The sequence below is a fragment of the Panthera pardus genome, unplaced genomic scaffold (genome assembly GCF_024362965.1).
Source record: "Panthera pardus isolate Hobbes unplaced genomic scaffold, ASM2436296v1 HiC_scaffold_7, whole genome shotgun sequence".
NCBI lineage: Eukaryota > Metazoa > Chordata > Mammalia > Carnivora > Felidae > Panthera > Panthera pardus.
The window spans coordinates 71418912-71443959 of record NW_026527002.1 but is presented as its reverse complement, the minus strand read 5'-3'; the positions used below and the strand labels follow the sequence as shown (position 1 = coordinate 71443959).

General features: G+C 47.7%; 1 protein-coding gene across 2 annotated transcripts in view; it reads left to right on the top strand.

The window, feature by feature from the left end:
- The window catches only part of ASAP1 (ArfGAP with SH3 domain, ankyrin repeat and PH domain 1), a 346825-nt gene that overhangs the window by 285572 nt on the left and 36205 nt on the right, over nucleotides 1-25048 (top strand). For both annotated transcript variants that reach the window (XM_053896107.1, XM_053896106.1), the window contains exons 14-23: nucleotides 7323-7410; nucleotides 9794-9842; nucleotides 15453-15616; nucleotides 17134-17267; nucleotides 19082-19173; nucleotides 20956-21142; nucleotides 21389-21474; nucleotides 23049-23164; nucleotides 23317-23384; nucleotides 24415-24522. In XM_053896107.1, coding sequence (XP_053752082.1) covers nucleotides 7323-7410; nucleotides 9794-9842; nucleotides 15453-15616; nucleotides 17134-17267; nucleotides 19082-19173; nucleotides 20956-21142; nucleotides 21389-21474; nucleotides 23049-23164; nucleotides 23317-23384; nucleotides 24415-24522 — 1092 coding nt within the window. The remainder of the gene's footprint in view (nucleotides 1-7322; nucleotides 7411-9793; nucleotides 9843-15452; nucleotides 15617-17133; nucleotides 17268-19081; nucleotides 19174-20955; nucleotides 21143-21388; nucleotides 21475-23048; nucleotides 23165-23316; nucleotides 23385-24414; nucleotides 24523-25048) is intronic.

The window sequence follows — 25048 nt, the reverse complement described above, 5'->3', positions numbered from 1 at the left end:
GGAATTTTTCTCTCCCCCTTTTGACTGATAATTCTGCGTCCCCTCCATCCGCTTCCGGTGGTGCCATTTTTCTTCCCCTGAGCAGCCCGCTCTCACCCCACTGCCCTTGTGACCTGGCACCCTCAACCCCTTCCCTTTTCTTTACAGACCAGAGCTGACTTTCATAAATTAAGTTCAAAATGTAGCCTCTGGTCCCACCAGCACTGCTGTTGAATCCTTTCTAAATTTAGTTATTTATTTTGAGAGAGCGAGCGAGCGTGTGAGGAGGAGGAGGGCCAGAGAAAGGGAGAAGAGAGAATGCCAGGCACGCTTCACACTGTCAGCACAGAGCCTGACACGGGGCTCGATCCCACGAAACGCGACATCACAACCTGAGCCGAAACCAAGACTCAGAAGCTTAACCGACTGAGCCACCCGGGCACCCCTGGTGCCGAATCTTAATAGTCACGGTCACCTGCAGAAGAAACAGCTGTTCCAGTGCAGACAGTGGTATGTGGACGTATAAAATAGCACCATTTCTGAAACTCGGGGTGTCTGCGGAATATCTTTCTGGGCTTCCGCCACGTTGCAAATGCAGAACCGAAGATGTTTATCCGAGGACTTCCCAAGTTCAAGTTGCATGAAACATATGTTTAGAAGTCTGTCTGGTTATGTTTTACAGGTCGTTTATGCTTCCGACTAATACACTGCATAGGAGTTTTTACTGTATTTCAATCCCAAGGTTATAGATCAGCGGCGACAGCATAGAGTTTATTTCAGATGCAAATTCCTGTGGCTTGCATCCGAATGAGCCGTTGGAGGTGATTGGAAGAGGCAGCTGTTGGCCCACTGAATCCAGTGATTCTCAGCCCTAACAGCACAACAGACCATCAGGTTCCTTACTGCAGTAAGAGATTTTCAAGAACATCTACATATTCAAACCTGTCTTCCTCACACATAACATTCTGCCAGCCGGAAGTGAGCACCAAGGTTTAAGTGGTTGGGGGGGTTGAAGGAATCCACAGTCGATACAGATTCTAGGAGGAATTACTTCAGGGAGATGATCGCCTCCCCCTTCCCTAAGCTATCTATCAGAAGGACCACTAAAGGGGTGGAGAGCTTTCATTGTAGCCACAAGATGGTAATTTTGGAACATGGAACACGTCAGGAATGGGTGGGATTTCTCAACAGATACACTAAGTGGTTTTGAGGGAAATGAGGGAACTGACCGTTCCAGGGTAGGAAGAACCAGAAAAGAAAAAGCAGGAAACATGTTCTCATTTACTCTGCAAACGTCCCAAGGGCTTGCCTTGACAAGGAAGCCGTGTGAGATAAATGGAAAAGGCTCTGGGAAAGAATTTGTTCAAATCTCAGCTTTGCTTTTTCCTTTCTCTGAAATATTTTATTTTTTGCCTTCCTGACCATCCCGTTTCCTCATCTGTAAAATGGGTACAGTAGCAGGACCTAGTTATTAGGGTTATTGCGAGAATTAAATAACACAATTTCTAAAAATACCTAGCAGTGTAGGTGCCCAGTGAATGAATGCTGTTACCTTGCCCCAAGTGAGCCAAAATACTTCCAAAAAGCAGTTTTGATGTACTAAAATTTTAGAGATCCGATCTCTCTGCCGTGTAGGTGTTCAGTGTGTACCTAATGTCTTGCCAGAGGTTATTGTGGTTATTCATTGCGTGCCAAATATATGTGTCCCTCTAGGGCAGAGTAGGTGTCTAAATATTTATGGAGCAAAAAGTTGGCAATGGCCATAATGGTCGGAACAGCTCTGTTACCAGGCACAGAAAGGGAAGAGAGCTCTCTTATTTAACCTCTTTTCACACAACAGCCTCAGCCTGGTGGGGTCAGGCTTATTCCCCCGAGGAGTGGCTGATACTCAGTTCTGGTTTGCGAAGCAGAGCAAGTCAACAGGATGATGGAGGGAAAGAAGTTCGTTTCTGGATACTGATTCCAGCAACAGCTGTTGGCTGCTAGCCGAGAAGTATGCCTGCGCTAACAGCTTCGCACTTGCAGCGCAAACATTTCCCCGTGGCGCACACGAAGCTAAGGACCAACGTGTGCTGTTTGTTTTCTTCCCGGAGACGCAGAAACGTTCATCGGAATCGACTCCTTCCCTTTCTGCTTACGTCGCTGACAGGCTTCCTGGCTGAGCAGCCATTTTCCGTTTTGAGTGGCAGTGCATTCTGTCCCGGGGAGAATATCTTCATCACTTCTGCTCACGGAACGTGTGCAGAGCTTCCCCAGTTTGGAGTATTTCCAAAAGGGAAACATTCAAGGGTGGGTTTGCCGGGTCCGCGTGTATGTATAAAACGAACACATCTGTGTAAACTGTTAGTTGGGGAAAAAAGCACTTTGCAAAACGGTATCCACAACTTGAACGAACCCATGATTTTTTAAAAACAGACACCTCTCTCTCTAGCTCTCTGTTCTCTCTCACACACACACCCAGATGTTTTGTTAAAGTCAGTGTATTAACAACGATCATCTCTGGGTGTGAAAGTGAGATTAACAGGTAACATTCAGTTTCTTTGTCGCACTGTGTCCCCAGTTTATGTCATTCTTGTAATGAAAAGTGAAATCTGTAGGACAAGCCTCAGAGTCTCAGGGAACAGAGCCACAAAGTCTTCAGTTTTGACACATGTCAGACCGATGTTTGGAACAGAAGCACGCGTAGCTTTTCAAAGTCCCTGCTCAGCAGCAGACCCTACCCCTCCCCCCCGCAGGGACCGTGCGTCCTGCCCTCCACTCACCACCCAGACGCCTGGGCTGAGTGAGAACACATACCCTATAGAGGTAACTTCTAGAATAATTAGTTAAAAGCCTCTCTCTTTAGCTGTATGTTGAGTCCCCAGCCCTTAGTACCACGACTGTAGCTTTGCTTCCAGCCCCCATCATCACTCGTCCATCTTACCTTCTTGGCTTCCTCCTCCAGCCACGCCCCTGCATACAAACCTAAGTGTCCACTGTTGGAATGACTCCCTTCCGGAGACTGTCCGAGCCACAGAGGCGCGGATGTGAGCTCCTTAGCGCCAATGCAGTTCTCCCCCCGACCTCCCCAGGGGGCATCGCTCCTGCCTTGGTCTCCTCTTAACCCCCACTGCCTGCACCTGCTCCTCCTCACTGTCCCCCCTCCCCCGCCCCACCCTGTTCAGATTCCCCCTCTGGGCCCTCGCCAGGGCTGAGGCTGCCTCTCCGGAGGACTCCCCACTCAGCCCTCCCACCCCACCCCCGCTCCCAGGCTCCGCACACATTCCAGATCCGTGCTCGGTCCGTTTCCCGTAGCTGCTTGATGGCGCAGACCGAGTGTTCTCGCGTGTGCTTGGGATGTTGCAGAGGCTTAATAACTGTTGGGCCAAGTAAGTGAACAGGTGTATCAAATAGGCTTCTAAAATTTCTCCTCAGTTACAAAAGTAACCGGGGGAGAATCCGATGACCTGAGAAGATACCGAAGTAGAGGTGAACCTTGGACACCCTCGCTCTGTTTGTTTCTAGCCCTTACTGTTCTCAGAAGGAGATGTTCCGTTGTGCCCTGGGGCTTCTACCCTTTCCTGAGCGATTCCGCGTTGCGTCTTTCCAGGCCTGTGCCGCTTGGTGGAGCCGGGAGGAGGAGCGGGGCTTTAGTCCCTTCAGACCGGGGTTCAGCTCCAGGCTCTGCTGCCTCCTTACTGGGAGATTTTAGGAACATGAGTTAACGTCTCTGTGCCTCCATTTCTTCATGTTACTTAGTATAAGAAACTAGTGGCTTCCCTCACAGGTGGGAGCACACGAGGTAGTGCAGGTAAGGCAACTGGAATGCTTTCATTCATTTCGTAAACGCTTATTGAGTGCCTGCTGTATGCCAGGCACATTTTAGTGAACAAAATAGAAACGTGTGTGCCCTCAGCGGGAAGAAAGAAGGAAATAAGGAGTAATCAGAGACTGGAAGACGATAGAGCAGGTGTAAAGGGGATGCAAAGTCGCTGGAGGGTCGTCAGGCCAGGAAAGCCGCCTCTGAGGAAGTGCTGATTTTGAGAGCCCTGGAGGGAAGGACAGAGCCTGGAGATCTGGGAGGGCCACAGGGTGTGTGCATCACGGGAGGGAGGCCAGTGCCCTCACCGCCCAGCAGAGGGAGCCGCAGGCACGGTGGCAGGAGCTGGTCCAAAGGAGCCAGGAGGCAGTATTGGAGTTGAGGTACAGACTGTGGTGTTTATTCTGAGTGCGGTAGGAATCCTCACCAGTAAGGACTCGATAAGTACATGCTTTCTTCGCTCTGAGTTTTTCTTTCCTTTCCTTAAACAATATGAAAGCATTTCCTAAACTGTACCCAGTGATGTAGCCCAGGGCAAGTCATTTAGTCTTTGATTTTAGTCTGCCAAAATGCCAGCAAGATTATACTTTCTTTAATCAATATACCTATAAATTAGTACTAATGTCGAGAAAGTGCTTTGAAATTTTGGAAAGTTATACAAATGCGGATTTCTACTGTGGAAAGTTATACAAATGTGGATTTCTACCGTGGAATCTACAAATGTGGATTACCCTACTGATTCCTGAGCCTTCTAGGGCCTCGGTCTGCGGACTTTGGCTGAGCATACACCACTCTGGTTTCTGGTATTTGTGGGCTCAGTACTGGCTATGTTGACTGCTTCACCAGTGAAAAATTGTGTTCTTTGATTCTCAAACTCACATTTGGAGTAATAGGTCATTTGTCAGATGTCTCACTGGCATTTAGGGGAAGAACCCTTTATGTAGGCAAGATGGACCTGTGTCAAATGAAGTGCGTGTTGATGTGACAAGTGTCAGTGCAGTAGACTTGACACAATTCCGAGGAAATAAATACCATACGCCATCATCACTGGAATTATGGGCCAACCATGGAAGGACTTACACTGTATAGAACGCTTATCATCAGGAACTTTCTGGTAGTGAACTTGGAGGTGGTCCATGCTTAGAAATGAGAGGTGAATGGCATGTTTAACTTTTCTGAATCCAGTTAATGTTACTTTTTTTCTTTCTGAAACTGTATCTGTTACTTGATTGTATCTGTTGGTTAGGCTCAGAAATACTGGAGTAATATAGATTTGGGGAGAGAAAATCATCTATACTCTCTGCTACAGAGAATTCTCTGCTACATTCATATGTGAATGGTGTCTTAAAAAGTTTTATATTTTGGGGGTGCCTGGGTTGCACCGTCATTTAAGCGTCCAGCTCTTGACCTCAGCTCAAGCCATGATCTCATGGTTTGTGAGTTCGAGCCCCACATCGGGCTGTGTACCGATGGCGTGGAGCCTGCTTGGTATTCTGTCTCTCCTTCTCTCTGCCCCTGCTTGTGGGCATTTGCACATGCTCGCTCTCGCTCTCTCTCTCTGTCTCAAAAAACATAAACTTTAAAAAATCTTAAATTTTTCCAAGAGATTTCTCAACTTTAGGGTAAGAAACCTGAAACCTCTTATTATACATAATCATCTTAAGCTTGGGAAGTTCTTCCTTATGTCTGGCTCAGATCTTCTACAATTTGAGTATATTTCTTCTTCATTCGTGCAAATGGAAAACAGCTGTTCAGCCTTCCCCCATAACAACCTTTCATGTTCTTGAGGATGGTTATTAAATCCCTCCCCAGCCTTCTTCCCTTGGGACTAAATAGTGCCTTTAACCGATCTTCAAAGTGCCCATTTTCCACTCCTTTAATCATCTCCTGGTCTTTCCTAAGCTTTTCTCCATCCTTTAAATGTGGATGCCAAATTGGAACCCAGTATTCTATGGAGAGTCTTACAGTGAACTGGGATCGCTACCTGTTCAGGCTGTCACATGTGATCGTCATTCATGTGGGACTCCAGCCCTCTCGCCAACATCCAGAAGGATGAGATGTGGGACCGACAGTTCCCTCCGCAGTTGGGCTGGGCCTGGGCGTGGCTGCAGCCGAGGATTTGGAGGCTGAGGCCTTTAGCAACCCACAAGCCAGGTGCATTCTAAGAAAAATTTACAGGCCTACAAACCCCCGCCTCCCCATCCTAAGTTTGGCAACCAGTTCTGTAGTGCGGGAACCCTTTCCCAAGTGCTGTTTCCTCTTAGGCAGAACCATCCTGCGAAGGACTTCACTGCTGGTTTCCACGCCTGAGTCAAATTTACATGCAGGCAACATGAAGTCCCTCGGGGTCTGTCACTTCCTCCCCCAGACAGCTTCCTTTTGGAACAGATCTTTTAGGACAAGTGGCATTAATCTCTGTGTCTAAACTCATTGAAAGCACAGAGGAAGGAGAATCTCACAAATTGTTCAGTGAGCTCAGGAAGGTAAACAAATTAATTGTCCAGTGTCCACTATCAAGAATGAGAGAGGTAATGTGTTATTGAAATTGTCTTAATCATGTGCCATCTCTGTTCGGGGCTTTGATTGGGTCACTGACGTGTGACCTTTTCCTATCCTCTCCCGCTCCGTTTTCCCCAAAAACTCAAGTTCCTTGGGTGTAAATGGTCCTGGTGGGGGGATTTTCAGAATCACAAGAATGGAGGCAGGTACACAGGACTAGAGTTCCATTGTTTACTTCAGCAGGCTTGTGTTCGAGCAAAGCCCAGCCTGGGCTCTCAGACACTTCCCTCCTTGGTCAGCTCCTGCAGGAAGCAGACATCTGGCATCAGCCGTTGGCCAACATGTGACCTTGGACAAATACAGGAGGGCAAGAATGAGTTTTGACCAGGGTGATTCTGTAACAAGACTCCATGTAGGCAAAGCCTAAATTAGCGTGACTCTCTAAATACTGCCGGGCCTGAATGAATGATGTGTGTGAGCAAGAGATTTGCTGACAAATGATATGAAATCCTTACTATATTTTCCCTCTCTCCAAGATTTTGGAGCTCATTCAACAATGTCTTGTTAAGCAGTGTCTCACAGGTCAATTGTCTTTGCGCTTTTGAGAGAAGTACTAAATTGTGCATTGCAACCAAGATGTGTGGGTACCTGAGACATCAGGTTTGGGATGACTGATTCCTGGGGTCATTTGGAGTCCTCTGCATTTCACAGTAAGATACAGTACGGAGAGTGCCGACTGTTCGTGCTCGGGTACGTGTAAGTTCAGAAAGGTGCATCTCCATGGAGCGTGCCCACTCTTCATTGAAAGGGAGGCGGATGATCCTGGTTCCATTCTGATTAATCACCAGGATATGCACGTACATTGCAAAGACATTTGTCAGGCCACCTAAGATCTTTGTCCTTCTTTAATGAGACTCACAATTCTAACGGGGTAAATAAAACTTCACCACACGCACTGCATGAAGCTGCCCGTCTGCCCCGCAGGCCGCGGACCCCGCAGGTGGGAAGATAATGCAACGTGTAACTTCCTCACTTCTTGTTCTAGTCTAACAGGCAACCCGCTAAGCTGAACCTCCTCACCTGCCAAGTGAAACCAAATGCCGAGGACAAGAAGTCTTTTGACCTGATATCACGTGAGTCCTTTTTCTCTCCGGGTCGGTGTGTGTGGCTTCTGACATACATCTCCATCTCCGGGCGTGCAAACAGCAGCTTTCCCAGGCAGGGCCCCTGGCGCTCCTGCACGGGCACGCTGCTACATTGACACTGAGCCCACCCGCAGGCGGGGGAAGGCATAACAGGGTCAGATCTGACCCCCAGTGGATTCGTATCGAGATCTGTACGTTAAACTAGACCAGTTCTTGACCATGAGCCCACAGTTTTATGCGCTTGGAGAGATTCTTCTAAGTACATTCCTATTTCTCTCCTAGATCTGCTGAATCACAGTCTTTGCTGTGAAGCCCAGACATAAATATTTTTAGGAAGTCCCAGGTGATTCTGATGTGTACCTGTGGTTAAGAATCTCTGGCATGGGGCGCCTGGGTGGCTCGGTTGGTTAAGCGTCCAACTCTTGATCTCAGCTCAGGTCATGATCTCACGGTGCGTGAGATCGAGCCCTGAGTTGGACTGTGCACTGATGTGCTGACGGCACAGAGCCTGCTTGGGATTTTCTCTCCTCTCTCTCTCTGCCTCTCCCTCTGCTCGCACTCTCTCTCTGTCCCAAAATAAATAAACGTTAAAAAAAAACAAAAACAGAAAACTCTCTGGCATAGACTTGGGAGTGCAGGTGTGCCCCTATAACCCTACAGCAGACCTGCCCAGAGTTTTGTCCCTGCAAAATAGGGCTCCTAAAAATCATCTTGCTTCCAAGAAAAATTGCCTTCCAGCCTCCCAAATGGACGACACTGCATGCCATCACTCTCTCACTCCATGGGTCGAAGTGTGCTTTTCCCAGTGATGAGAGCTCCTAAAGACCCTCCCATCCCCCAAGCTATGGCCTGTATCTTCATGGTTTGCAGAGAGTGGGGTAAAGATTGTTTTCCTCTAGACCAGCTCCCTGTGCTTAACCCTGGTCCCGTGGTTGCACTTACGGACCCCCGTGGTCACTGAAGGGACACCTCTTTATAAGGGAAGAGGACAGTAGGACCGATAGTGACTCACCAGTATTATGAAATCCTACATATTAACCTTCAGTATTCTCCCTTCTCTCTAGAGCCCTATGGGGCTGTCCACCAGCTCAAGTGCACAATCTGTGTGCACAGCACAGAAATGCTTATCTGCCCCCTTGAAATCCTCTGATGGAGTTGTGTGAATAGAAGCCCCAAAACAGTTTCAACCCAAAAGGCTCAATCCGTCGTGAGACCCTTTAGATCCAAGCTGGATTATGTAGCATCTATTAAAGTTCAGAGTCCCCATGATTTTTATGACCAAGAAATTTCTCAGGCTATTGAGGAGGAAGAAATATGAAAAGTGGGAGTTATGACCCCAAAAAGCCAAGAAATCCTAGACTTGAGAGCCTGTAGCTTATTAATAATAGTCATCCGTTATTGAACATCTGATATGTGCCAGAGGCTTTGTAAACATTATGGCTGATCCTCACAAAAGCTCTATAATTTCCTGTTTTATAGAAGAGAAAACTGAGGCTCAGAGGCATTCAGTGATTTACCCAAGGTCACACAGCAGTAAAGCAAGATTTCTCAGCCAGGGTTCTTGGGCTCAACTACGCATGGCGTGTTCTTGGACAAACACATTCTCTGTCTCTCTCTCAAGGAGATACAGGGTGTGAGTACTTGACCTGGAAGGAGATACAGGGTGTGAGTACTTGACCTGGAGCAGTCACGAAGCAAGTGACTGGTTAGTACAGAAAGGTTAGTTGGACCTATGTTGAAGCAGTCTAGCAAATCCTGCATTTTAAGAAAGAGTGTCCGTTGCATACGCCTGCCCAAACTATCCAGGTCAGGCTGTTCCCTCCTTACCCGGGTAGCAGCTTGAAGGTGCCTCTCGAGCAGGGTTGAAGCCCTACCTCCCTGAAGCCTGATTCAGCCAGAGAGCAACCTGGGTCAATGTATGCCTACTTGTAGGGGCTGCCCTGTGAGTTATGGATCATTGAAGAAAACGAATTTTTTTTAAAAAAAGAAACAGTAAAAGGCAAATTTAAAGTGACAAGTAAAATATTGAACTGGCAGCCAGCAGTCTCCGGTTGACCAGCTGGTCACTGAAATCCACTTTGATCACATGGGATCTCTCCCCCTTCCCATTTTTTTTTTTTTTTTTTCACAAAAAGTGCCCGATACCAGGTATTTGCAGTTATTTTATTGTATTACTCTTGCACTTCGGAAAAACAATACCGACAAAGTGAATTGTGTAAGTGCTAAATCAAAATGGTGTAAAAACAAATTATACTAAGATTTTACTTTTATGGTGTTGTTTTTTTTTCTCCAGAAACTTTTCATAATTTACATTATACCTGCAGGTGTTCTGCTTTCTAAAGTCTGGCTCTTTTTCTGTTTTGTGTTGTAGATAATAGGACGTATCACTTTCAGGCAGAGGATGAGCAGGATTATGTAGCGTAAGTAGTTCTGATATAATGGCCCGGGGTCCTGAGCCGAACAGGCACCTCTCTCCTGTACCGCGTACCTTGAAGTCTCCTTTTTATTACCGAGAACCTCTCCTCGTGGCTCCGCACGCTCGCGTCTCACCCGTGGCCCTCCACCTGTCACTCCTCTCTCTGTCCGGGAACTCAGTGGACTCCCACGCTCCCTTCAGGATTCGGCTCAGGCCTCGCCACTCAGGGGCTCTGTTCCTTCCGTCACCCCTGGGCCTGCTCACACTCCTTGATGAGCCTCGGGTTCGGTCTGAGCCCTTTACGGACTGAGAGCTCCCCAGGGCAAGGACCGTGCCTTACTCACCTTTAATCACATCGCCTGCACGTCGCCCGGTGCTGAACCAGCCTGCCGGGTGCTTGGCTGTTACCTGAGGGGAGCGGGAGAGCCTGGCCCTGCGGGAACAGGACAGGCAGGTGGCTCCCGGGGGTGAGCGTGGCTCAGGAGCCTCGTGTCTTGGGGGGAACAGACTTTGGTGTCACACGCCCCTGGGTTGGGCTCCTGCCTCACCTGACCCAGGGATGCAGCCTCGGGCAGGTCCCCACCCCCTTTCGTCATCTTCTCCCTGGTCCCAGGCTCCTTCATTCCCTCTTCCTTCCTGTGGCCTGCCACCTGCCAGGGCTGAAAAAAGCAGTGTGGGGCCATTATATCTTCAGCTGCTTGGGAGAGAGGATGTTTGCGTTAAAGCTGGCAGTTAAACCTTTTGGTAGCATTCACATTTTCAAAGCCCCGTCCGTTGGAACACACAGTAAATGCTATTTTCCTTCCTTAATGATTTCTGGAGAGCCACAGAATTCTGTTCACCCCCATTTCTCCTTACACTTACTCCTTTTCTCTCTCCCTCTACCTTCCTTGCTCTCCTCCTCCTATGAAGAATTCCACTCTTTCCCCATTTCAGGAGAAATGATAAAGGATCAGAAAGAATAAAGAATGGGTCGAAAAGATGTATAGTTGGAAGAAACAGCAAAAAGGGGTGGGAGGGTGGGCGGGCACTGAGAGAGAAGATAGGAGAGATTAAGGAAGAGGAGAAAAGTCTTTATCCCGTTCATTCATCTGAAGATTCACTGAATGCCAGCCCCAGGCCAAAAACTGTGTAAAGCACAGAGAACATAGCGCTCAGTTAGGCAGAGCCCCCTGCCCTGAAGAAACAAGACCTCTGCTGGAAGAGAAGGCCGGTGTGCTGTGGCACACATGGGAGCACGCACCCCCTTGGGTTCTTGGGAGTGTGGCTCCGAGACAGTGTCCTCCTAGGAGGAAAGCTGTGTGAACGGCTCATGACGGTGCCAGAGGGTTATAGATACTCTGCGCTCCAGATGCACGCTCCCCTGGCCTGGAAGCGATGGGAAGGAATAGAAAGGAAGCAAGGGATGTGGCTGATCATGGGGTTGGCTAGCTGAGAGCGGCTAGACGAGAAGTAACACCAGGAGAGGCCGGGAGGGAGGCCTTCCACCCTCAGACTCACGGAGGTCGTATTTATCGAGATCGCCCTGCACGTCGTGCGTGTCGGGCTCTGTTACTCCTCACAGCCCCGGGAGGCAGACACTGCTCTCCCTCCTTTGAAAACGAGGGCACTGAAAGGCAGCGCACCCATGGTCACAGTCCCAGTAGCCCAGGGGTCTTCTGCGCAAGTTGGGGAAGGGAGTCCTTCGGCCTACCGCGGGTGTCTCCTTGCCCGCAGTATAGGTCCTCACTGTGGGCGAGCGGGGGCTCGCCTACGGTATCGCTCATCTTTTCAGTCACAAGGTTGGCTTAATTATGCCCGTTTTGCAGATGATTTAACAAATCAAGTGAGGTTAAGTGACTTGTTTAAGGGCTCAAAACAAAATGGTAGATATGTGATTGCAATGCTGGCCCTGCTGGCCCGTGCAGTTTCCATTTCACCACACTGTGTGATGAGAGGTCACGGGTTATGGGTCACTCAAAGGTGAGAGCGTCAAGGAATCCAGACCATCACGTTTGCCTTGACTTGGGTGGCATCGCTTGGTTTACTTCTGGGAACTTCATCCCCCTCCTTTATTAAGACACGGGACCAACAGTAGGTGCCTGGTTAAGGCCCCTGATGGAAGGTAGCAGTGAAAGGTGGTGCGAGCAGGTGAGCATCGCTGGCTGCGACGGGTGTCCCTGGTTCCTGCTGGAAAAGGTACAGCAGGCGGTCACATGTATGGGCACTCCTGACACGTGTGCCATTAAGAATTTCCTAGCCAGAATTCCAAAACCACCTTGGAATATTACTTCCCCTTCTCATGTTTCACTCTTTCCTCCTTTTTTCCCTTCTCCAAACCCCCAATTGGGAGATTTATGTGAGGCAGGGAACGCATCTGCTGCTTCTTTGTCCTCAAACCCAAGCCATTACTATCGTATTTTTTCTGTGACTTCCAGAGAATTCAGTCCCCAGTTTGGGCAAAGAGGTGTATAGGCTTCTTACCCGTGAGACCGAACGCCCTTCAGTGAAAGGCTTGCTGAGCCCATCAGGCAGGTGCTGCACTTGGCCTTCCCTGGGGCTGGAGGTGGCAGAAGGGGGCTTTGCTTTGAGTGACGAGGGAGGTAACGGCGGAGGGAGCATACACCCCCGGGCTTGGGTCCTCATTTACCTGCAAGCTGCATAGAAACAGTTTGGCTGCACCCTCGAGTTTCTTTCTCATGGAAAGTGTCTGGGGAAATTAAACGTAGAGCTGCATTCTCACCGAGGGAGGAGGTGGGCAACAGAGAAAGCAGCTCCCCCTCTGTTTCAAGTCAGGCTGAGGACTTCTGGTCCAGCCTTCGCCCCCTAGTGGCCATTTCACCTTGAGCCTGATCAGCCCCTCAGTCTTCTTTCTTTCTTTCTTTTTTTTACAAAGATTGTTTATTGTTTGTTTGTTTGTTTAAATTCAAGTTAGTTAACAGACAGTGTAGTCTTGGCTTCAGGAGTAGAACACAGTGATTCATCTCCTACATAGGAAACCCAGAGCTTATCCCAACAAGCGCCCTCCGTAATGCCCATCACCCATCTAGCCCATCCCCCCCACCTCCCCTCCAGCAGCCCTCAGTTTGTTCCCTATATTTAACAGTCTCTTCTGGTTTTCCCCCCCTCTCTGTTTTCATCTTATTTTGCCTTCCCTTTCCCTGTGTTCATCTGTTGAGTTTCTCAAATTCCACATATGAGTGAAATCCTATGATATCTGAATTTCTCTGATTGACTTATTTCATTTAGCATAAAACACCCTGGTTCCCTCCACATTGCTGCAAATGGCAAGATTTCATTCTTTTAAGTCGCCGAGTAACATCCCCTTGTATGTATATATACACCACATCTTCCTCATCCATTCATCAGTCGATGGATATTTGGGCTCTTTCCATACTTTGGCTACTGTTGACAGCGCTGTTGTAAACATCGGGATGGGCGTGCCCTTCAAATCAGCGTTTTTGTATCCTTTGGGTAAATACCTAGTAGTGCCATTGCTGGGTCGTAGGGTAGTTCTCTTTTTAATTTTTTGAGGAACCTCCACACTGTTTTCCAGAGTGGCTGCCCTGGTTTGCGTTCCCACCAGCAGTGCAAAAGGGTTCCTGTTTCTCCACATCCTCGCTAGCATCTGTTGTTGCCTGAGTTGTTCATTTTAGCCATTCTCACGGGTGTGACCCACCTCAGTCTTCTTGTCAGTAAAGACGGGGATCACAGACCTTGCTCAGAGGCTTTGAGACTCCAGATAAAATGTGTAAAGCTTCTGGTACAGCGCCAACATTATTAATCCTGTAAACTCAAAGCAACTTTAGAGTCTTAGAACACAACTGTGCATTATTTTCTGTCTTGCACTTTTTGGTATGCCTGTTACTTTACAATAATTTAAAAAGTTTATTTTTTTAATTGTCGGAAATAGCTGCTTTGGTTCTTGACCCTTTGAGACATAGTCTGTTCCACCAAATTTGAATTATCCTTCCAGAAAATGCATTGCTCTTAAAATACGTATTTTCTACTTGTCACTACCACCTCCTCTGTTTCTTTACTTGTCCTGATCTCTTGAGTGAGGAGGCACACGTGGCATGATGAAGGAACCCTGGGAAGGAGGGGAGTCAGCAGGCATGTCTCCGCTGGAGGACCTCGTGAGCCCCTAAACCTCTCTGGGCTTCTGCGTCCTCATCTCTAAGATATTGTCACCCTCAACGCAGAGGTTTGCTGGAGGATTACATCTCAGAAATCCTCAGTCCTCGGCACACGGTAGATACTGGCATTTCAGATAACCGGAACATCACGACGCTTAAGGAAAGCAAAACAGATTCTGCAGACACGGTGCAAACTCCAGTCACCCAGTGCCGCTGATTAACACGTTGTTGAGCCCAGTGTTTTGAATTGTTTTTCAGAAAACAATTTCTAGTCTTTAACTTGAAACTAAACGATAGAGAAAATATCCTTTAATTTAAAAGGTATTGGGGGCACCTAGGCGGCTCAGTCGGTTGAGTGTCCAACTCTTGATTTCAGCTCAGGTCATGATCCCGGGGTCATGGGATTGAGCTCCACAGCAGTTTCCGTGCTGAGTGTGGAGCCTGCCTGGGATTCTGTCTCTCTCTCTCTCTCTCTCTCTCTCTCTCTGTCTCTGCCCCTCTCCCCCACTTTTGCTCGCTCTCTAAAAAAATAAAATAAAAATCAATTAATTTCAGGGGTGCCTGGGTCTCTCAATCGGTCGAGCATCTGACTTAGGCTTAGGTCATGATCTCACAGTTTGTGGATTTGAACTCTGAGTTGGGCTCTCTGCTGTCAGCGCAGAGCCTGCTTCACATCCTCTGTCCCCCTCTGTCTGTCCTTCCCAGCTCATGCTTTCCTTCTCTGTCTCAAAAATAAATAATAAACATTAAAAAAAATCAATTTTAAAAAGTTAGTTGAAATTTTTAAATTTAATACCTGATTAACTGTTGCACTCTGTGGCTATTTCGTGCTTTAATAATGAACCCTTGGGGGAGCACCTGGGTGTCTCAGTCGGTTAAGCGTCCAACTTCGGCTCAGGTCGTGATCTCACCGTTCGTGGGTTCGAGCCCTGTGTCGGGCTCTGTGCTGACAGCCCAGAGCCTGGAGCCTGCCTCAGATTGTGTGTCCATGTCTCTGCCCCTCCCCTGCTCATGCACACACACTCTCTCTCTCTTTCTCTCTCGCTAATGAAATAGCCCTTCGTTTTCACTTCTAAGTTTCCTCCCCGACAGTGGACTTCCAGAGCACAGGTGCCTTTTGCAAAACTCTTTCTTGCCTCGTGTCCACTTGTCACCAGTTCTTTCTCATCCTCGCATTGGGTTGGCCCCACACAGGGCCCTCTTCATTCTGTCCAGATGGAAACGCACGTACCGTGTCGTCCGTGCAAGCCCTCCGTTGTGTTGATCTTACATTTCATCCACTCCTCTCGTGTCTCTCGGTTTCTCCAGCATGTTGCTTTGCATTCTCTTAACTTTCTCTTCCCTTTGGGTTTAATTTCTTTCATTTTTCCTCACTGTATTGCTGTGGGGGGTGGGCGGATTCTCTTTTGGAAGCTCTTGACGGAAATAAATTTTTTCCAGTGGAAGGAGGAGACAGCGGCCACGCTCTTAAGTCTCCTTCCTCTTTCTTTCGACAACAGATGGATCTCCGTATTGACAAATAGCAAAGAAGAGGCCCTGACCATGGCCTTCCGTGGAGAGCAGAGCACGGGAGAGAACAGCCTGGAAGACCTGACGAAAGCCATCATTGAGGACGTCCAGCGGCTCCCCGGGAATGACGTCTGCTGCGATTGTGGCTCGTCAGGTATTTGCCCCCAAACTTGAGCCGGCTTGTTACACAGTCTTTCTCCCCCTGTAGAATAAAAATAAGCTCGTTATTTAAGTCCTTGTCTCCTTATGGGCACAGACACACGCCCACCATGTATTTCCAACTTAAACGGTCCCAATTCTGAGCCGCTTTGATGCATGCCATTTGCTTAGCCTGGAAAACTCCCACCTGCTCTCCCCAAATGGTCACCTGCCCAAATGCTACTGGTTAAATGAGCACTGTGGAACTATGGAGAGAGCACCGGACATGGAGTCCATCATCCTGGTTTTGAATCACCAGCCTGCCACTTAACAGTGTGGACATCCTCATGCCGAGTGCCTTTACTGTTCTGATCTTCAGTTTCCTCGTCCCAAGATGGGACAGTAAACCTCAGTTGTTATGAGGACTTAATGAAATCGTCCGACACATTATACCTTTCTTTCCTTCCTTTCTGCGCTCCGGGAAACCTCCCCAACCTCTGTGTCACATGGGTGTCACCTTCCTCCAAACTTCCGTTTTCAAGGGCCATTTATATTCTGTAGGTATTGACGGTAGCTGGCATGACTTCAGTGCTTACATTGTGGTAAGGACTCTGCTGGTTGTGTTTTAGCTTATATTCTCTTGCTGAATGCTCACAGCTGCTCTGTGAGCAACATACTAGCATCATCACCGTCTTACAGATGGGAACACGAGGGGACTCCAAGAAGTTTAGTGACCTACCTCCCAGGCTCGCCCATCTAGTAGGGATCAGAACATGGTTGCAAACACGTATGATACGCTTTCTCATTGTTTTCCATATGAAAATGGCCTTCTCTACACAACACGCCATGAGCACCTCAGAGGCCAGTCTCCCAGTTTCTGCTGTGTTCATGTGCATGTGTGATAGTGACTCATGCTGTGTGTGCGAGGATACGGCAGAGGAGTCATAAGTACCCGGGTACTGACCACTCAGAAGGAAGCTCACCACAGAGCACGAACCCTGTAAGTTTTAGTAACATGGAAATCCGTATTCCCCCTGTTGTGGGGCCCTTGGGGATCATAGGAACAGCTGAGGTCTGTGAAAGCAGCCTCTGACGTTCAGTATTTACGGTCGTCTTCTTACCAGGAGGATGGGTCGTAACTGGGAGGTTAACCACACCTGTGGAACCGCGTCCGTCACTGGCGACGATGACGCGGGGTGGTGCGGGAGTGCCTCTCACCAGGATGTTTCGTGTGCCTCACAGGACAAGGCTTCCTCACATTTTCACGAGAATAAAGAACTTAATTTTGTTTTCAATTTAGGGTTGAAAGAAAATTCTTTAGAATGTCTCTTAGCCGATTTGCTCTCTGACAGGCTGGTAAGCTTCGTGTTAGCCCCTAGGCTAAACCACAAGCATCCATTTCTTGCCTTTAAATCTTTCCCTTTTAACTCTTCACAAGTTTCACTGCTCTTACTCTAGCTTCCTTTGTAGTTGGCACACTAAAAGTAGGTATCATGTTTGTTTCATTGTCTTCAAAATTTTCTTTCCACACAGAACCCACCTGGCTTTCAACAAACTTGGGCATTTTGACCTGTATAGAATGTTCCGGCATCCATAGGGAAATGGGGGTTCATATTTCCCGCATTCAGTCTTTGGAACTAGACAAATTAGGAACTTCTGAACTCTTGGTAAGTAGTGACCTGTGCCTGGAAATATATATTGCTGTAAATATATTTAATACGTGGCTTTGGAGGTTTTTTTTGTTTCTGCCGAGTACAGAGAATTCCAATTCCTGCATTTAGTGAATTTGCGTGGATATTTAAAATGTAAATCTTGTGGTATGTAACGTTGACTGTTTCTGTTTCCTTTTTGAAGAACTGGTGAATCATGCATTTCTATAATTACTTCAACTAAACTGACTCTTTTTTTCTGGGATGGGCTTTTTTCAAAGCTGCCTTCTTTCAGAATTAGTTTTTATATGATTCACTCACTAGAAGAGCAGTAAAGGGAATTAGGTGTGAAACTCACATGATCACTTTACCCAGTGGCCTGTGTGAATAAAAATAAAGACTAAAGAGTCTTTCTGTTTTTACTGCTTATAAGCTTGTGTAAGTCCCCATGAAGTGAGAGTGGCCTGTTAGCTACAGCCATAAAGCCCATCGCTCCTTAACCCCGAACTTGTTCAGCTAGTGAGGAGAAATAGGGTGCGAAGGGACGGTGCTGAGCTTCATTACGTGGAATGAATCTGTCCTTCCCGTCACGAGTCACCCAGATCAGGAGCCCTCATTGGGTCCAGGCTCTGCCGGTCCCTGCAGTAAGTACACCAAGTAAAGGAAGGGAGGCCCGCTTGGGGTCTCCCATAATGCCTTCTGGTCAGAAGCCCTGTCTTGCATGATTTGAACACGGCTGCACTGTGAGGGAGTCTTTTTACTAAGGGTAAAGGTGCTTGAAGCAAACCAGGGCCCTTCGTACAGAACGCTCTTGGGCAGAACCTGAGTGAGCCTGGGGCTCAAAAATCTGAAAGCCTAGCTTATCACTAGCCTTGTCTGGAGAAAAGTACCCAGAAGTCAAGGCACTTAGCCACCCAGCCAGCAGCATTTGCTTTCTGAGCATCCGCTAAGCAATGGTGGTACATCTGTGTTGTGTGAGCCCCTGATTGAGGAAGTATCATGCTAATGCTCAGCTTCCTGACTCACTTCAGGATTAGAGAAGAAAGGCCCCGATCTAATACTTGACACATTCTTCTTTAGTGTGGAGGTGGTGTCACTTCCGCCTTGACTTAAGGTAGTTAAACCAGTTGACAACTAGAAACAGGGAGAGTCCAAGTCTGAAATACTTGCCAGGTGATAAGCCCAAGATTTTCCCCCCAGAGACCTGATAGCATGAGTGTTTCTTAAGCTATATGTTGTTCCCCGAATTATCCAAATGACCAAAAGACCTTCAGGACAAATTCTCCTGGAAGGGTCTTGAGCCCAGAAGCAAAATGCTTCCTGCAGCATCCTGATGTGTACCCCAAATGTAAAGGAGAATCCCACATCCTTCTCTGTCCAGTAAGAATAAATCTGCTCAGCCTAAAATTGCGGTGTGATGGAGCTTGAAAAACTATTGCTGTCATTTAACCTAGATTCGTATGTGGAACCTGCTGTCCAATCTCAGTGTGTGTGTGTGTGTGTGTGTGTGTGTAGGACCATATCCTATTCTATTCTAGCATTTATCATGTTGTATTTGTAAAAATTACTGGTTTTCTTATTAATGACCCTTCTAGTCTTTTGGCTCTTGCAGAAAGGAACATGGTTTATCCATCTCTTTATTTTCAGTGCCCTAAAGTTCCATACCTTGCACATAGTAGGTGCTCATTGAGTATTTGCTGACCAGATGGATGGATGGTTTAGTATTCTGAGTCAGTGAGGGAAAAGATACATATTTAGAAATCTCAAAAGTAATAATAGGAAACTTTTAAGCTAGTATAAAGAGTGACTGTATTGTGTTTTGTATGTTACAGCTGGCCAAGAATGTAGGAAACAATAGTTTTAATGATATTATGGAAGCAAATTTACCCAGCCCCTCACCAAAACCCACCCCTTCAAGTGATATGTAAGTACTTCTAATAGACTGAGTTCTTTACTATTCTGTAATTGTTCTTCTGCCCTCCCAAGAATCGTCTTAAAGGTTATAGTATTTTTTCCCCCAGAGGAAATCCCATTATGAGGAAAGGTCAGAGCACAGAAAAGTATTGTGGAGTGAGTGCATTTCTGGAGTGCTGGAGTGCACAGATTATGTTCCCTGGCCCCTTCCCCTAGGTAGTTGCAGCCGCTCTGTGGAGAAAGTGTCTTCACGTCGACAGTTCATTCCAAATCATGGCCTGTTGTGGAAACATTAACACGTATTTATTTTTGAGAGACAGAGCATGAGTGGGGGAGGGGCAGAGAGAGAGGGAGACACAGAATCCGAAGTAGGCTCCAGGCTCTGAGTTGTCAGCGCAGATCCTGACCCAGGGCTTGAACTCACAAACCGCAAGATCATGACCTGAGCCAAAGTCGGACGCTTAACCGACTGAGCCACCCAGGCGCCCCACAGCCATCTTATCTTGAAAGGACTTTGACCTGAGGGTAAAGAACACCCACGAAAGTCAGATCTTGGTTACCAAGCAGAATCTACCAAAGTCTGCCGTCAGCCAGCTCGGCCCTTCACTGCCGACCCAGAATGAAAGGAAGAGGCACCACCTCGCTTTTAAACAGTGATGGCTGTGGCTGTGAGATGGGGCGGTAGCAGGCTCCACACACGGAGAGGCTTTTTGTGAGCAAGAACTCTTAAGTCCGGGGAGTTGGAGCTCTCTCAGAAAGAAGAAAGCGTCTTGTAGGTGCTGTGCATTCTTTCATTCAAAAGACGCCAATGAGTTATTCTCCCCGTTTTCAGGTGAAAAAAAAGCAAAGCTCTTGAAGATTTAGTAGTTTGCCCCCAGGTCGTGCGACTGATGTGCTATAGAAATAGGATTTGAACCCAAAATCCATCTACTGCTTTTTTTATTAAGTGGCTCATGTAACTAGGAAAGTCACAGGGTGAGTTCAGGTATGGTTGGTTCCAGGATGTCAAACAGTATCCTCTGGACCCTAGCTGGCTCGCCTGATTCTCCCCTCCTTTACTCTGAGCAGACTTCCATTCGCCCTTTCTGCAAATGGGGCCACTTAGGTCAGATAGCCCTGCAGCTGGGAGGTGGGCTCAGTCCCAGAGCTTGGGACAGACCTTAAAAGCGGAGAAAGGATGAGTCCTCAAGAAGGAAATGCACATGCCCAGTCAGACTTCGGGTGTGTTACCCCTGACAGTCTCCTGTTCACAACTGCACCTGCAGGAAAGACAAGCCATCTTTATTGGTCTTTATTCTGGCACTCAGTGCTTGGCCTGGGGGTGACCGTAAGGACGGCCTTAGTGAGCCTCCGTGTTCTTAACTGTTCACATAAGGAGTTGTGTCAGAAGAGTACGATTTTTTCATTGAAGCTCTGGAAACTTCACTGGTCTTTTAGAATTGTTCTTTTAAAATTTCTGTTTTCTTTGTACACTTAGGTGTATCTGATTTTAAGTAGTACAGAGCAGATTTCTCTAGCTGTTGTCGAGGTGGAAAAAACTCCACTGTGATCTTCGTGCCCATGAATTTTGTAACTATAGATTGCCTGCACAAACACTAGTAACTATATATCAGTTTCTTCATTCTGTGATGGGATAATGGGATAAGTTGGTCTGAAACCTGGTTGGTTTAAATGCTAAAAAGGAGTATTGGGGAGTATATTTCACTTAAAGAGAACTGTTTTTCAGAAAAATGTAGTTTTCTTAGCTCGTAGAAAATAAAAAGTGTTTATATGTTGCTTTGCTCTACTTTAGGACTGTACGGAAAGAATATATCACTGCAAAGTATGTAGATCATAGGTTTTCAAGGAAGGCCTGTTCGTCTTCATCAGCTAAACTGAATGAATTGCTCGAGGCCATCAAATCTCGGGATTTACTTGCACTAATTCAAGTCTATGCAGAGGGGGTAGAGCTAATGGAACCACTGCTGGAACACGGACAGGTAAGGCTCCACTAAAATCGTAAGATGAAAGGGAAGGTAGAAAATGACTTTAAAAGCTAACTCCTTTTATTATAACCCTGCAGAGTGAGATTCTGATACATCGAGTGACCATGTCTAAGCCAGGACAATTTGAGAGTGGAAGGGGCGCTATTAATAATTACTTCAGGGTGACTGATGTGAACAAAGCTGCTGTAGGCAAAGTAGGACATGCGATCACCTTACTTACACTCATCGTGTCCTTTTCAGGAGCTTGGGGAGACGGCCCTACATCTTGCAGTCCGAACTGCAGACCAGACCTCTCTCCATTTGGTTGACTTCCTTGTGCAAAACTGGTATGCTTTCTGTTTTCCCTGAATATGCCTTATCGTTCACACCAACCAGTCTTCTCAGTGGCCCAGACCAGATATGGACAAGCATTCAGTAAAGGCTTTGCAGGCCATGAGGTCTCTGTCGCAGCTATTCAACTCTCCCTAGTGTGAGAACAGTCATAGACCATATGTAAATGAGTGAGCATGGCCATGTCCCAATAAAGCTTTATTTATAAAAACAAATGGAGGGCCAGATATGGCCAACAGTAGGCTATAGTTTGCCAACCCTTGGCCTAGAAAGATGTAAAATCCTGTCTCTGTCCAAAACCTGCTGCATGAGGAAAGGTTGAAAGAGGGAAGACTTAACAACACAGGTCAACAGGATCTGTGAGTTTTCGTTGTTCATAAGTTCATTAAAAAACTACAGTGTGGGGGGGCACCTGTTTGGCTGAATTGGTTAAGTATCCAACTCTTCATCTCGGCTCAGGTCATGATCTCACTGTTCATGGGACCAAGCCCCATGTTAGGCTCTGCGTTGACAGCACGGGGCCTGCTTAGAATTCTCTCTCTACTTCTGCCCTTCCCCCACTCATTCGCTCGCTCTCTCTCTCTCTCTCTCAATAAATAAACATTTAAAAAAAAGTGCTACAGGGGTGCCTGGGTGGCTCAGTCAGTTGAGCATCCAACTTCAGCTCAGGTTATGATCTCACAGTTCGTGGGTTTGATCCCCATGTCGGGCTCTGTGCAGACAGCTTGCTCAGAGCCCGGAGCCTGCTTTGGATTCTGTGTCTCCTTCTCTCTCTGCCCCTCCCCAACTTGCACACCATCTCACTCTGTCTCTCAAAAATAAATAAATGTAAAAAAAAAAAATGTTTTTTTAAATGCTACCACGTGTGTATCTGACTCAATAGCTAATTCACATTTGGGACATGCTCATGGGAGTATAATATTGGACACAGGCAGTTTGGACTTGCTGTAGTCTTTAGTGGGTGGTTCTGTAAGCCACAGGATACGAGGAGGAACTGAGCTCGTCCAGAGGCGAGTGGTCAAAATAGCAAGGGGATTTGAACTCACATATGAAGAATGGTGCCTGGACACGAGCCCCGTTGTGTATGTAAACGCCCACACCTCTTCCTCAAATGTAGGACGGTGTAGTCTTTAAGAGCCTTGGCTCCGGGACAGACTGCCTTTTTTCAGATCCCTGCTTGTCACCCCCGTGCCTCGACAGTCTTGAGAGCAAGCTCTTCATCCTGTCTGTGCCCCAGCGTTTTCATCTGTGAAACCAAGGTGGTGATGGCCCGCCCCGCTGGGTGGTCGTGGAGAGTTAGTGAAGGAAGGTTCGGAAAAGCTGAGAGGCAGCACCTGTCCCACAGGAGGCACTGAAGACACGCTGGCTGTTCCTGCCATGTGGCTTAGACATGTGGGCGTGATGGTAGCGACATCGTAGTGTTTCCTGGGCTTACGAGTAGGTGTCCAACTTGACTTGGTTGTTAGCACCGAGAGAAGTGGTTAATCTGTGGCTTCAAATGCTATTATTTATGTCGCATTTAAATTATATTTGAAATTAGACTTTTTCCCGATAATACTTCATTTTTCAGTGGGAACCTGGATAAGCAGACAGCCCTGGGCAACACGGCTCTACACTACTGCAGTATGTATGGTAAACCCGAGTGTTTGAAGCTTCTTCTGAGGAGCAAGCCCACCGTGAGTGTCGGTAAGAGTGTGACCAAGCGTCTCCGTAACCAGTCACAGCGTTCGGCCGGCTAAACCGAGACTCGCGTGTTACCTTGTAATTTGATTATTGTCTGTGGCCTCTTCAAGATACACCTTAGGTAATTATGCACGTGCCTTTGCCCCCCGTTTCAGTGAACCAGGCTGGGGAGACTGCCCTGGACATAGCAAAGAGGTTGAAAGCCACCCAGTGTGAAGATCTGGTAAGCCGAACGGAGCTGGGGGCTGGGGGAGGGGTTGGGGGTGGGGGGCGGGGGCGGGGGGGGGCGGTGTCCATCAGACAGCAGCCGCCTGGAAGTGTCATTCTCAGAGCCTGGGGACGAAATAGATCGTCTTTGTGAACATTGGCTGAAGACATTCAGACGCGCACTATGGCTACATTTCAAAAAGCGGTCAAATGATAAATATGTCACCCCCGTCTGTCTTTTCAGTGCAGTTAGGGACCCAGGAGCTAAAAGGCATTTGAGAGGTATTGTTACCAGACAGGCTTGTGGCTTGAGGTCCCGCTTTTTATATGCCAGACCCGTTAGGTGTTGTCCGCAGCTCAGTAGTAAAGAATTCCTCAGCAGCCAAAGAATTCCAAAAATTGGGCAAGTAAAGTTCAGCGTATAATGGTTTTCAAAAGGTGAAATGCATGGCTTGCCCCACAGGCCCCACCCTTTCTGATCCCGGTGGTTTTTGCTCCTTCCCCTGGGCCTTAACGTAGGGTGATTCTCTTGCCCACGGGGAAGGACGACACAGGAAGGGTAAGTTCCATCCCCGTGCTTTCTGCCACGTGTGGACTCCAGGCCAGCCGCTCTGTGTTTGTATTCTCGTGAGAAACCTTGGAGGAGACTATAGCTCTCCCTGCCCCCATTTTACAGATAAGAAAAGTGGGCCACGATTGAACCAGGATGTCTGACATGAAAGGCCTGCCTCACACTTCACTAACTCTGATGTTGCCTTCCAGCCAGGAATTTGCGCTCGTGAGGCTCATTATAATATTTGAGAAAGCTTTTAATTTCAGAGAGAAGTTCCGTTATCAAAATAAGAAAGGCTCTGCCTATAATCCTTGGCAACTCCTCTTAGGCCGTCCCACAGTAGCCCAGCCTGTAAAGTCAGAGTTTTGCCCGTTTAAGCAGCGACTGGTGATTAATTTGAAGACAGGAATAAGGTGGGATTTGCTCCCTGGTCACGTCACAACGGGATGTTTAACCTTTACGTTCCCGTGGTTACACCTGCTGTTACTTTCAGCTGTCCCAGGCTAAATCTGGGAAGTTCAACCCACACGTCCACGTGGAATATGAGTGGAACCTGCGTCAGGAGGAGATGGATGAGAGTGACGACGACCTGGATGACAAAGTGAGTGCCAGCAATGCCACCCGGATCCCTGCTGCCGCTCCCAGGTTTTCTGCATCACACGGGCGAGACCCCTTCCCGAGACTGTCTGGTCTTGTGACCTGAGGCCAGCGTCTTTGCTTACTTTCCGATCCTTGCTGGGTGCCACAACTGTGTCAGTCAGGACTCCTCAAAAACCAGGCCCAGTAGGATGTGGTTGAAGGGAGAGGGAGAGAGAATGGAATTTATTTTTAGGAATTGACTCACATGATTGTGGGAGCCGGCTAGTTCACAATGTATAGGGCAGGCGGGCAGGCCGGCAGGCCGGAGATCCCAGCAGGATTCGATGGTGTGGTCTTAAGGGCAGATGTCCCCATCTCTTCCCAATAGCCCTTCTACTTACTGGATGAGGCCCACCACATTATGGAGGGTAGTCCCTTTTACTCAAACTGTAATTTAAATGTTAATCTCATCTAAAGAAAATCCCTTCGCTGCAGCATCTAGACTGGTGTTCAACCAGACACCTGGGTACCATAGCCCAGCCAAGTGG